Raw genomic sequence first — 13,780 nt, 5'->3', positions numbered from 1 at the left:
CTTGTTCTCACTCCCTGGGTCCAGAGCAGGGAGTATCCATCAGCGCCTCTGCCTGCCTGATTCCGTGGCCTCCAGAGTGTAACCACAGCCTCACTGCTCACTCCATCTCTTTTCTTTGGTTCTGACCTGAGATCAGTGAGGTCTGTGCTTTGGAGGTGTGTGTGTGTGTTTCTTTTACAAGGTCCAGCTCTGTCTCCCAGGCTAGAGTGCAGTGGCACGATCATAGCTCACTGCAGCGTTGACCTTCAGAGCTCGAGTGATCCTCCTGCCCTCAAGCGATCCTCCTGCCTCAGCCTCCTATGTAGCTATGACTATAGGCATGAGCCACCACACCCTAATTTTCTGATGTTTTGTAGACATAGGGTCTCACTACTCCCCAGGCTGGTCTGAAACTCCTAGGCTGAAGCAGTCCTCCCGCCTCGGCCTCCCAAAGTGCTGGGATTACAAGCGTGAGCCACTGTGCCCAGCCTCAAACACTTTACAAGACAGAAAGGCAATGAGGAGGAGGAGAAGAGTTGGTTTGAGGACAAGGGAGAGGCTCTGGGGAGAACTGGGCTGGAGAAGAGGAGGCGGAGGCTGGCTTAGTTCCTTTCTCCAAGTGCCACTTGCCTGGGCCTTGAGTGCAGCTCCAGGCATCCTGTGCACTCCTCAAATCCTGAGCTCTCAGCCCTGACCTCGCTTCCTGTTTCACTGTGAAGAGAGACGATCTGTGAAAACTGGCACTGCCCTCACCCACATGTCTGCCTCCGTCTGTGTCTGTACTGTGGGATCTGGCCCAGCCTGCCCTCCTGCTGGGCACCAGGCCCCATTCCCATCCCTGCCACTCTCCCGTCCTCTCCTCATGCGCATGCAAATGCGTTATTATGTCTCCCACTGGAAACAAGAAAACCTTGAGCCCACCTCCTCCCAGCGGCTGCCCTCTCTCTCTGTCCCTCTTCACAGCAGAAACCCTGTAGAGCACTCATTGCCTCCAGCTCCCAGCCTCCCCTTTCTCTCCTCGACCTACCATCAGAGGGGGAGAACCTGTTTTTTTTTTTTTGCTTTTTTTTTTTTTTGTGATGGAGTCCCGCTCTATTGCCCAGGCTGGAGTGCAGAGGCACAATCTCAGCTCATTGCAACTTCCGTCTCCCAGGTTCCAGCGATTCTCCTGCCTCAGCCTCCCGAGTAGCTGGGATTACAGGCACGCACCACCACGCCTGGCTAAATTTTTTATTTTTATTAGAGACAGGGTTTCACCATGTTGGTCAGGCTGGTCTCAAACTCCTGACCTCAGGTGATCTGCCCGCCTTAGCTTCCCAAAGTGCTAGGATTACAGGTGTGAGCCACCACACCCAGCCAATTTCCTTTAAAAAATATATAGATAGATAGATAGATAGATAGATAATTATTTATTTGACAATCTTGCTCTGTTGCCCAGGCTGGAGTGCAGTAACGCAGTTATAGCTCACTACAGCCTCCAACTCCTGGGCTCAAAGTGTCCTCTTTCCTCAGCCTCCCAAAGCATTGGGATTACAGGCATGAGCCACCATGCCCGGTCAAAATGCATTTCTTCATATGGCTTCCAGGGTGCCACAGTCTCCTGGCTTCCCCCAACCTCACAGGCTGTTTCTTTTCTATCTCCATCACTGATTCCCTCCTATCCTTATTTATTTATTTAGAGACCAGGTTTTAAGACTTGCAATGTTGGTATTTTTGGTAGAGACGGGGTTTCACTGTGTTGCCCAGGCTGGTCTCGAACTCCTGGGCTCAAGCAATCCTCCTTCCTTGGACTCCCAAAGTGCTGGGATTACAGGCATGAGCCACTGCCCGTACCTGGCCTCCTGTCTCTCCTGAACATCGGGGTGTCCTCAGGCTGTCCCCAGACATCTCATCTGCACTCACTCCTTGGTGCTCTTATTCACTCTTACATCCCGTCCAAATTTATAAATGTAGCTCAGACCTGTTCTTTTTTTTTTTGAGACAGAGTCTCACTCTATCACCCAGGCTAGAGTGCAGTGGCATGATCTCAGCTCACTGCAGCCTTCACCTCCTGGGTTCAAGCAATTCTTCTGCCTTAGCCTCCCGAGTCAGCTGGGTGGCGTGCACCACCACATCTGGCTAATTTTTGTATTTTTAGTAGAGACAGGGTTTCATCATGTTGGCCAGGCTGGTCTCGAACTGGCCTCAAGAGGTCTGCCCACCTCGGCCTCCCAAAGAGCTGGGATTACAGGTGTGAGCCACCACACCTGGCCTAGCTTAGACCTTTTCTGAACTCCAGATGCGGCACAGCCCACTGCTCACCCACAGCTCCACTGGGATGCCTGGTGGGTGTCTCATGTCTAACCTAGCCCCAAACCAACTCTCCCATGGGTCCCCCCAGCTTGTTCATGGCAGCTCAGTCCCTCTAGTTGCTCAGGCAAATCATCACGATGTTATCCTTGACTCCTTCCTTCCTCACACCCCAGATCCAGAACATCAGATAATCCCATCAGCTCTAGCTTCAAAATAAATTCAGAGACCGACCACGTCTCGACACCTCCTCTGCCTCCACCATCAATTCTGGCCTGATTGAAGGCAGCAGCGTCTTCACTGTGGTCCCTGCAGCCACACTGGTCCCTGCAGTCTGTTCTCAGCACAGCAGCCAGAGGGATCCTATTGAATCAGATCGTTTTACCGCTTTGCTCAAAACCTTCCAGGGAGGCCGGGCATACTGGCTCACCCATTAATCTCAGCAATTTAGGAGGCCAAGGCAGGAGGATCGCTTGGGGCCAGGAGTTCAAGACCAACCTGGGCAACATGGCAAGACCCCGTCTTTACCAAAAACCGCAAAAAACAAAACCACTTCCAGTGGCCCCAGTCTTACGTGGAACAAAGGTCAGTCCTCACCATGAGCCACGAGGCCTCTAGGGATTTGGCCCCTCCTGCCCCTGACTTCCGGCTCTAGCCATATTTCCTTGCGCCTGCCAGCTGGGCTTCTGCTCGTGTGCCTAGAAATCTTCCCCCAGGTGTGTACCAGGCTCACTTCCTCTTCATGTTATTTATTTTTTGAGACAGGCTCTCACTCTGCTTCCCAGGCTAGAGTGCAGTGGCCCTATCGTAGCTCACTGCAGCCTCAAACTCCTGGGCTCAAGCCATCCTCCCACCTCTGCCACCAAGCCAGGCTAATTTTTTCATTTTAAATTTTTTTGTAGAGACAGGATCTTGCTATGTCACCCTGACTGTTCTCAAGCTCCTGGTCTCAAGCAGTCCTGCCTCCTCGGCCTCCCAAAGTGCTGAGATTTTAGGTGTGAGCCACCACGCCAGCCTCTCGTCACTTTAAAGTCTGTATCCCTCTGTCACCTCAGTACAGCCTTTCTCAGTGACCCTTTGGGAGGTTATAATGCTGCCTAGAACACTCCAGCCCTATCCTTGTCCTGATCTTTCTTCCATAGCACCTCTCGCCATCCGATTTGTTTACTGCTTGTCTCCCCTGCTAAAATATAAGCTCCGTGAGGACAGAGATCGTCATATCTGTCCCTTGCTGTTTTATTTTGGTTTTGTTTATTTATTTGTTTGTTTGTTTGTTTTTGAGACAGAGCCTCACTCTTTCACCCAGGCTGGAGTGCAATGGTGCTATCTCAGCTCGCTGCAACCTCTGCCTCCCAGGCTCAAGCAATTCTTGTTCCTCAGCTTCCCGAGTAGCTGGGACTACAGGCATGCACCACCACCCCTGGCTAATTTTTGTATTTTCAGTAGAGACTGGTTTCACCATGTTGGCCAGGCTGGTCTCGAACTCCTGACCTCAAGTGACCCACCCACCTTGGCCTCCCAAAGCGCTGGGATTACAGGCATGAGCCACCGCACCCTCGCTGTATTTCTAGAGCAGTGCCAGGCATATGATAGGCCTTCCAGAAATATATGTCGAATGAATGAGTGAATATGAAAACAATTCAGAGCAGTTGTTCCCTGAGTTTAGGGAAGACCAGAGAGAGATCTGGGTGGCCCCTAAGAATCTGTTACCCATGATCACGGTGAAACAGAAATAGATGACAGAGAGCAGGGGTGGTATCTTTTAGAAGAAAATAGGTGACCATCTATACTGGGCCAGTTCTATAGTTAGCAAGATGACATGGGAGGAGAGCTATTTTTCTGAGCTTTATGTAACAGATGTGGTTTTGTATAAATCACACTTCTGTAAACTGAATCCTCTCTTAAATGTACTAACGGAGATTGCTATTTAAGGGTATCGAATGCCAATGTCTTCTGTGAAATGAATAATAATCTCCTAATTTGGCCTTAGTGGCAATTCACATTTTCCAGAAAAAAATTTACTTACATCAGGGTATACTTGTCTGAGCTGAGAAACTGACTTCATTCTTCACATTTCCACCATCTTTATTCTTTGCTCTCATTCTTCCTTTTTGTTACTGTTTTTCTTCTCTTTTTTTTTTTTTTTTTTTTGAGACAAAGTCTTGCTCTGTCGCCCAGGCTGGAGTGATCTCGGCTCACTGCAACTCTGCCTTCTGGGTTTAAGCAATCCTCCTGCCTCAGACTCCCGAGTAGCTGGGATTACAGCAGGCACATGCCACCACACCTGGCTAATTTTTGTATTTTTAGTAGAGATGGGGTTTCACCATGTTGGCCAGGCTGGTCTCAAACTCTTGACCTCAAGTGATCCACCCACCTGGGCTTCCCAAAGTGCTGGGATTACAGGCATGAGCCACTGTGCCCGGCCACTGTTTTTACTTTTAGCTGAATTTTTTCTTAGACTCTGACATACAATGTTCTTCTGTAACATCACCTGAATTAACAGTGCCATGGGCCCTTCCGAGGCCAAATGAGTCCAATTTGGGGGTGGAGCAAAGGAATCTAGGGGTGTGTGTACAAACTCGGGGTACAGGATTCTCAGATGATATCCCGGCCTAGCCAAGTCTGGGAACCACTGACCAAAGGCTTTCTTTCTACACACAGCGATTCCTGCAGAAATAGAACAAAAGGTGGGATGTCAAGGATGTTGGGTGGGAGGCCAAGGTGGGAGGCTCACTGGAGCCCAGGAGGTTGAGACCAGCCTGGGCAGCATAGTGAAACCCCATCTCTACAAAAAAACTTGGAAGAAAAAAAAAAGGATGTGCTCAAGGGAGAGGCATCAGGTTTTCTAGTGCTGGGATGTGGCTGGGGCTTGGCTCATTCACTTGACAGAAAGGTCACTTTTAGAAATTGGACACTGCAAGAGACCCAGAGCTGGATAAGGGATGGTTCCCGTGCTGGGGGATCTCCTGTAAGTCAGGCATCACCCACCTTGAGTCTTCAGATCATTGGAGATAAGTAGCAGTATATTAATAAAAGAGAAGAGACAAAACTAACCTCACTGTTAGAAAGCTGGGGAAACAGCTGGGTGCGGTGGCTCATGCCTGTAATCCCGGCACTTTGGGAGACTGAGGAGGGCAGGTCACCTGGGGTCAGGAGTTCAAGACCAGCCTGGCCAACATGGTGAAACCCCCATCTCTACTGAAAATACAAAAATTAGCCACGTGTGGTAGCTCACACCTGTAATCCCAGCACTTTGGGAGGCTGAGGCAGATGAAACACTTGAGGTCAGGAGTTTGAGACCAGCTTGACCAACATGGTGAAACCCTGTTTCTACTAAAAATATAAAATTAGCCAGAGTTGGTGGCATGTGCCTGTAATCCCAGCCACTCGGGAGGCTAAGGTGTGAGAATCGCTTGAACCCAGGAGGTGGAGGTAGGTAGCAGTGAGCCGAGATCACACCACTGCACTCCAGCCTGGGTGACAGTGAAACTGTGTCTCAAGAAAAAAAAAGAAAGAAAGAAAGCTGGGGCGACGAGAGGGTGGTAGAGGGCATGAAGAGAGGAAGTTGGGCAATGCTGGTGGTTTGTGGGGAGGGCGCAGCCCAGGGTTTCCCACTCTTGCTGACAAGCTGCCTATCCGGAAGGCTTCCCCTGGAAGCTCTGGCCAGGGCCATTACGAAAGGCCACTCCAGTCTGGCTCTGTGAATAGTGAAAGATCAGGATATGTCTGGTGGATTTACCCAAGGCTGCGCTTTCCAGGGAGGGTGACTTGCCCAACCAGTGACTATGATGAATGGGGAATGAGCCCTCTGGGTGCAATACCTGCCAGCGTGACTTTGCAGTTTGGGGTGCTAGGGAAGCGGAACCAAGGTTTCCTCCATGCCGACAGGAGCAGCAGCCTTACAAGGGAGGAGCCCCTTTCGAAGCCACAGCTCCCTGTGGGTGAGAGGAGGGCATATGGGCCCGCTTCTCCTTTTCCCCAAGGCCTGGTGTCCGAGTCTCTTACCCTGTGCCCTACATTCCAGGCCCCTTTGAAAGCCTAAGTGGGCACCCCGAAGGTCATCACGGATGTTCTGTTATGGAGGGAGGCAGCTGGCATATGGGGAAAAGGAGACCAAGAAACCAAGACTCACGCAAGGAACCAGGCTGAGGCTGGGTGCGGTGGGTCACGCCTGTAATCCCAGCACTTTGGGAGGCCGCTGCAGGAGGATGGCTTGAGGCCAGGAGTTCGAGACCAGCCTGGGCAACACAGGGAGATCCTCACCTCTACAAATAATAAAAAATTAGCGGCTGGGTGCGGTGGCTCACGCTTGTAATCCCAGCACTTTTGGAAGCCGAGGCAGGAGGATCACCTGAGGTCAGGAGTTCAAGACCAGCCTGGTCAACATGGTGAAACCCCGTCTCTACTAAAAACTACAAAACAAATTAGCTGGGAGTGATGGTGGGTGCCTGTAATCCCAGCGACTTGGCAGGCTGAGACAAGGGAATCGCTTGAGCCGGGGAGGCGGAGGTTGCAGTGAGCTGAGATCACGCCATTGCACTCCAGCCAGGTGACAGAGCAAAACTCCATCTCAAAAAAAAAAAAAAAAAAAAAAAATTAGCTGGGTGTGGTGGCATGCACCTGTGCTCCCAACTATTTTGGGAGGCTGAGGTGGGAGGATTGCTTGAGCCCAGGAAATCGAGGCTGCAATGAGCCATGATTGCACCACTGCACTCCAACCTGGGCAACAGAGCAAGACCTTGTCCAAACAAAAAAAAAGTAGTCATCTAAATGTAGTTACTGTTGTTCCCAGCATCGGTTAGATCAATCACTGTGCCTGACATATACCTCCCTGGTAAACATGAGGAGGAGGACACAGGCTCGGGCACCAGCATACCTTACCCCAAAGTGATGGCCAGTAATCAGCCTCTGTATGTGTGGACATCCACCCTCATAGGCTGCCCTGCCTAGTCCAGGGGCCAGCAAACATTTTCTGCAAAGGGCCAGATGGTAAATGTTTTTGGCTTTGTGGCTTCCTGCTGCTACTATTTCCTCCTCCTCCTCGTCCTCCTCCTCTTCCTCCTCCTCCCCACCCTTAAAAAGCCAGGCATGGTGGCTCGCGCCGGTAATTCCAGCACTTTGGGAGGCTAAGGTGGGAGGATCGCTAGAAGCCAGGAGCTCAAGACCAGCCTGGGCAACAAAGTGAGACCCCGTCTCTACAAAAAAAATTTTTTTAATTAGCCTGGCGTGGTGGTGCGCACCTGTAGGCCCAGCTACTTGGGAGGTGGAGGTGGGACGATCGCATGAACCCAGGAGTTCAAGGCTGTAGTGAGCTATGATCGTACCACTACACTGCAGCCTGGGCAACAGAGCAAGACTCTGTCCCTAAACAAGAACACAAAAACCAGTCCTAGCTCACAGGCCATGCACAAGCAGGCTGAGGCCAGGTTTGGCTGGTGGGCGGTGGTTTGGACCCCTGGCAGCCTGTCCTTTCTCATTCTTGTCTAGGACGATGTTACGAGATACTTTGTTTTTGTTTTTGTTTTCTTTTCTTTTCTTTTTTTTTTTTTTTTTTTTTTTTTTTTTTGAGACGGAGTCTTACTCTGTCGCCCAGGCTGGAGTGCAGTGGTGTGATCTCAGCTCACTGCAACCTCCACATCCCAGGTTCAAGCGATTCTCCTGCCTCAGCCTGCTGAGTAGGTGGGACTACAGGTGCGCACCACCACACCCAGCTAATTTTTGTATTTTTAGTAGAGACGAGGTTTCATCATATTGACCATGCTGGTCTCAAATTCCTGACCTCAGGTGATCCGCCTGCCTCAGCCTCCCAAAGAGCTGGGACTACAGGCGTAAGCCACCGCGCCTGGCCATTTTTTGTTTGTTTTTGTTTTTGTTTTTTGAGACAGAGTCTCGCTGTGTCACCCAGGCTGGAGTGTAGTGGCACAATCTCGGCTCACTGCAACCTCCACCTCCTGGGCTCAGTCGATCCTCCACCTCAATCTCCTAAAGTGTTGGGATTACAGGCATAAGCACAGTCAGAGGAGAAGGAAGGAAAGGACAGGAAGGAGTAGTACAGTCTTTATCCCTTTGAGGACAAGATCCACCTTTTTTAAGGGTGGGGAGTCAGGGTCTCCATCTGTCATTCATGATAGAGTGCAGTGGCACAGTCATAGCTCACTGCAGCCTCCAACTCCTGGGCTCAAGCAATCCTCCTGCCTCAGCCTCCCAAGTAGCCACCACTACAGATATACCACCATCCCCAGCTAAATTTTTATTTTTTGTAGAGATGGGGTCTTACCATGTTGCCCAGGCTGGTCTTGAACTCCAGGCCTCAAGTGATCCTCCTGCCTCGGCCTCTCAAAGTGCTGGGATTCCAGGCATGAGCTGCCACACCTGGCCACAGGGTCCACTTCCTATCATCTGTGTGCTCTCTAGCAGCCCCTGGTGTGGTGCCCTGGATCCTGGCAGCCATGTGCAGGTGCATGGCTGTCCACAACTGTCTGTGAAAGGCCCTCTTGTGGTTGTATGGCAAAGAGCCTTACTATCTGTGTGGCAGCCTTGCCCTGCGTGTAGTAGGTATTCAGTAAAATCAGTTTCTCAGGCCAGTGTGGTGGCTCATGCCTGTAATCCCAGCACTTTGGGAGGCCGAGGCAGGTGGATCACTTGAGGTCAGGAGTTCGAGACAAGACAGGCCAACATGGTGAAACCCCGTCTCCACTAAAAATACAAAAATTAGCCAGGCGGGGTGGTGGGTGCCTGTAATCCCAGCTATCAGGAGGCTGAGGCAGGAGAATCACTTGAACCCGGGAGGCAGAGGTTGCAATGAGCCGAGATCGCGCCACTGCACTCCAGCCTGGGTGACAGAGTGAGACTCCGTCTCAAAAAAAGAAAAAAAAATCAGTTTCTCAGTGTTTTTTATCTTTTGTTTCCTGTGACAAAATACATATAACATGAAATTCGCTATTGTAACAAATTCAAGTGTATAATTAAGCAACATTTGGCACATTCGCTATGTCATGCAACCGACATGACTGTTTAATTTCAGAACATTTTCACTATCCGTAAAGGAAACCCTGTTCCCATTAAGTAATCACTTCCCACCCCTCTCCTACCAGACCCCAGTGGCCACCAGTCAGCTCTCTGTCTCTATGGATCTGCCCATTCTGAGCACTTCATACAAATAGAATCACACATTGTGTCCCATTTCATGTCTGGTTTCTTTCATGTAGCATGTTTTGGAGGCTTATCTACCTTGTAACTGTGTGTGTGTGTGGTGGTAAAATATACATACCATAAAATTCACCATTTTAGGGCCCAGCGCATGGCTCATGCCTGTAGTCCCAGCACTTTGGGAGGCTGGGACGGCCAAAGAGCTTGAGCCCAGGAGTTTCAGACCAGCCTGAGCAACATAGTAAGACCCCGTCTCTACAAAAATTAGCTGGGTGTGGTGGCATGTGCCTATAATCCCAGCTACTCAGGAGGCTGAGGCAGGAGGATCACTTGAGGCCAGAAGTTTGAGACCTGCCTAGGCAACATAGTGAACCCCATTTCTACAAAGGAATTTAAAAATTAGCCAGGTGTGGTGGCATACACCTGTCGTCTCAGCTATCTGGGAGGCTGAGATGGGAGGATTGCTTGAACCCAGGAGGTTAAGGTTGTAGTGAGCCATGTTTGCACCATTGTACTCCAGCCTGGGCAACAGAGGGAGACCCTGCCTAGGCAACATAGCAAACCCAATCTCTACAAAAGAATTTAAAAATTAGCCAGGTGTGGTGGCATGCACCTGTCGTCTCAGCTGCCTGGGAGGCTGAGATGGGAGATTGCTCGAATCCAGGAGGTTGAGGCTGTAGTGAGCCACGTTTGCACCACTGTACTCCAGCCTGGGCAACAGAAGGTAAGGCATACAGTAGGGTGGAGGACGTTGGTTGGCAACAGGTTTGTGTTGGACCCTGGCAGTTACAGAAGGCAGCACGGTGTGGGAGAGGAGGCGTTCTCAGATGGACCTGGGTTTGAATTCTGGCTTCACTTCTTGCTGGCTGTACTCCTTGCAAGTAGCTTGTCTTGGAAAATAGGGGCCCAGATTTCTTGCCCTCTAGGGACCAAAGGAGGATGAGAAGTAAATTACCAGTGCAGTGCCTGGGAGGAGGAAGAGGCCCAAGTGAGGGTCAGTGGCTCCTGCTACTACCACTAATCTGGTGACAATGGCTCTATGATGATTATTATTATTTTTGATCAAGAGAAGAATTAAAAACACCCTGATGTTGGGCAGCAAATTCCAAGTGTTGTAGCTAGGACCAGAGCAGTCTCACGGAGCACAGAAGGCTCCCCACGGTGGGGACGCTCTGTTTGGCTTTCATGCCTCACCTGTCCCTCTACTCTCCCAGGCTCACCTCATCTCCATTTGGTTCTATACTCTCCCTGTCATCCTCACTCAGGTGGTAGGTCCCAGCTGTTAACCTGAGCTATTGCCACCTGTACTGCAACCTGCCATGGCCAATTTTCTTTTCTTTCTTTCTAGTTTTCTTTTCTTTCTTGTGTGTATGTGTGTGTGTGTGTGTGTGTGTGTGTGTGTGTGTGTGTGTGTGTGTGTGTGTGTCCCAAGTTGGAGTGGTGCAGTGGTATGATCATAGCTCACTGCAACCTTGAACTTCTGGGCTCAAGCCATCCTCCCACCTCAGTCTCCTGAGTAGCTGGGATTACAGGCACCTGCCACCATGCCCAGCTAATTTTTGTATTTTTAGTAGAGACGGAGTTTCACCATGTTGGCCAGGCTTGTCTTGAACTCCTGGCCTCAAGTGATCTGCCTGCCTCAGCCTCTCAGAGTACTGGGATTACAGCCTCTTTTTTAAAAAAAAATTATTATTATTTGAGATGGAGTTTCACTCTTGTTGCCCAGGCTGGAGTGCAATGGCACGATCTCAGCTCACTGCAACCTCCATCTCCTGGGTTCAAGCGATTCTCCTGCCTCAGCCTCCCGAGTAGCTGGAATTACAGGCGCCCACCACCAGGCCTGGCTAATTTTTGTATTTTTAGTAGAGATAGGGTTTCACCATGTTGGTCAGGCTGGTCTTGAACTCCTGACCTCAGGTGATCCACCCGCCTCGGCCTCCCAAAGTTCAGGGATTACAGGCATGAGCCACCGCGCCCAGCCTTTATTTTATTTTTTTTGTGAGACAGAGTTTCTCTCGTCACCCAGGCTGGAGTGCAGTGGCACGAACTCGGCTCACTGCAACCTCCACCTCGTGGGTTCAAGTGATTCTCCTGCCTCAGCCTCCTGAGTAGCTGGGACTACAGGTACGCGCCACCACCCCTGGCTAATTTTGTATTTTTAGTAGAGATGGGATTTCACCATGTCGGCCAGGCTGGTCTGGAACTCCTGACTTTGGGTGATCCGCCCACCTCCGCCTCCCAAAGTGCTGGGATTACAGGTGGAGCCACCGTGCCCGGCCTCCTCTGCTTTTGTTTTGCCCTTCTCCTTTCCCATCTGTGCTGCCTGTTCTCAGGTTTTCCTTCTCTGGCCCCTTGCCTGGGGACCTGCCACCCCCACCCGGGGCACATCCCCGTGCCTGCTCCTGCCGTGGGACCTTTGCGAGCCAGCCTGGCCTTGGCAGCCCCAGGGCTGGGCTCCTGCCAAGAGCTGTGTGTATGTGACCTGACAGTGTCCAACTGGCCCCACAGGCCAGGCCCAGGCCCAGCTCCCCACACAAGCAAGGCCAGAGGGTTTCCCATTGGCCACTGCCTGGCTGGGCTGTCCCAGGCGAGCGGAGGATGGGGAGTGCTGGGGAGGGAGGAAGAGAGGCTGGGAGAAAGGCGCCCTTCCTGCGGTGCCTGCTGGTAATTGGCTCTCCGGAACCAGCCGGGGACACGAGGGCCTGCTGGGTCAGGAAGTGGTGGACAATGCCACCCTTTCAGGGGAGACACGGCTTGGTCTTAGGTCCTGTGTGACTCCAGTCCAGAGAACAGCCTGTTCTCAGATGATGTTCCCTAACCCAGAGCCCCCACCAGAGGTGAGACACCCAGCCCCGCACTGCCCGCCCTTGGTGCTGGGAGGGGCCCCCAGGCATTGGCCTGTGGCGGGGCGGGAACAGTTCAGAACCAAATGATGTCCTTCAGAGAGCCTCGGGCCGGGAGGGGAAGGGAGTAGATTTTCTCAAGAGACTGTGAATCACATACCTGGGACTTTTTTTTTTTTTTTTTTTTTTTGAGACAGAGTCTCACTCTGTCACCCAGGCTGGAGTGCAGTGGCACCATCTCAGCTCACTGCAGCCTCCGCCTCCCCAGTTCAAGTGATTCTCCTGCCTCAGCCTCCCAAGTGGCTGGGACTACAGGCACGCACCACCATGTCTGGCTACTTTTTGTATTTTTGGTAGAGACAGGGTTTTGCCATTTTGGCCAGGCTGGTCTTGAACTCCGAACCTCAAGTAATCCGCCCATCTCAGCCTCCCAAAGTGCTGAGATGACAGGTATGAGCCACCGCACCTGGCGTACCTGGGACTCTTTCTAAAAAAATTTTATAGAACAGGCGCAGTTCAAGACCAGCCTAGCCAACATGGTAAAACCCTGTCTCTACTAAAAAAAAAAAAAACAAAATACAAAAATTAGCTGGACATGGTGGCGGGCACCTGTAATCCCAGCTACTGGGGAAGCTGAGGTAGGAGAATCACTTGAACCTGAGAGGCAGAGGTTGCAGTGAGCCAAGCTCACACCACTGCACTCCAGCTTGGGAGACAAATGGAGTGAAACTCCCATCTCAAAAAAAAAAGTATATATATATATATTTTATATAAATAATATATAAAATTTTAATATATATAAATATATATATATTTTAATAGTGATGGGATCTTACCATGTTGCCCAGGCTGGTCTTGAACTCCTGGTCTCAAGAGATCCTCCTGCCTCGGCCTCTCAAAGTGCTGGGATTACAGGCATGAGCCACCATGCCTGGCCTCTACCTGGTACACTTTAGAGGCGAGAGTGCTGGGAAGCAGCCAGTCCTGATGATTTATGGACTTATGACCTGCCTTCGCGACTGTGGGCCTACAGGAAAGGAGAAGGCAGGGTCCTTGTGCTTGGGATTCTAGTCTGGGTAGGGAGGGAAGGTAATACTCAGTGTCAAACGTATTGAGAGAAATAGGAATTCAAAAAAAGAGAAAAAAAAGGCCAGGTGCAGTGGCTCACAACTGTTATCTCAGTACTTTGGGAGGCTGTTGGGGGAGGGTCACTTGAGCCTGAGTTCAAGACCAGCCTGGGCAACACAGGGAGACCCCATCTCTACAAAAAATACAAAAAAATTAGCTGGGTGTGGTGGCACATGCCTGGAAGTCCCAGCTTTCCGGGAGGCTAAGGCTGGAGGATCACTTGAGCACAGGCATTCAAGGCTGCAGTGAGCTATAATCACATCACTGCACACCAGCCTGGATGACAGAACAGGACCCTGTCTCTTATAAAAAAAAAAAAAAAAAAAGGCCTGGATGAGGTGGCTCATGCCTGTAATCCCAGCACTTTGGGAAACTGAGACAGGTGGATTACC

The 13,780-nt window shown here is 50.9% G+C and overlaps 1 protein-coding gene across 3 annotated transcripts in view; it reads left to right on the top strand.

Annotated features, from left to right (window-relative positions):
• LOC117977910 (huntingtin-interacting protein 1-like) overlaps nucleotides 1-13,780 on the top strand; it is a 135,927-nt gene that overhangs the window by 44,846 nt on the left and 77,301 nt on the right. Inside the window, exon 1 of one of the 3 annotated variants that reach the window (XM_055115054.2) lies at nucleotides 11,199-12,254. The exons of 1 other annotated variant lie outside the window; for it this stretch is intronic. In XM_055115054.2, the coding sequence (XP_054971029.1) occupies nucleotides 12,222-12,254 (33 nt within the window). In that variant the 5' untranslated portion in view covers nucleotides 11,199-12,221. Of the gene's footprint in view, nucleotides 1-11,198; nucleotides 12,255-13,780 lie in introns of those variants that run through there. One more of the 3 variants, XM_055115057.2, reaches the window with a different exon arrangement.

This window comes from Pan paniscus, chromosome 6 (assembly GCF_029289425.2).
Source record: "Pan paniscus chromosome 6, NHGRI_mPanPan1-v2.0_pri, whole genome shotgun sequence".
In the NCBI taxonomy this organism is placed as follows: domain Eukaryota; kingdom Metazoa; phylum Chordata; class Mammalia; order Primates; family Hominidae; genus Pan; species Pan paniscus.
Note: the sequence above shows the minus strand (reverse complement) of the source record. Positions and strands in the feature narration are given on the sequence as shown.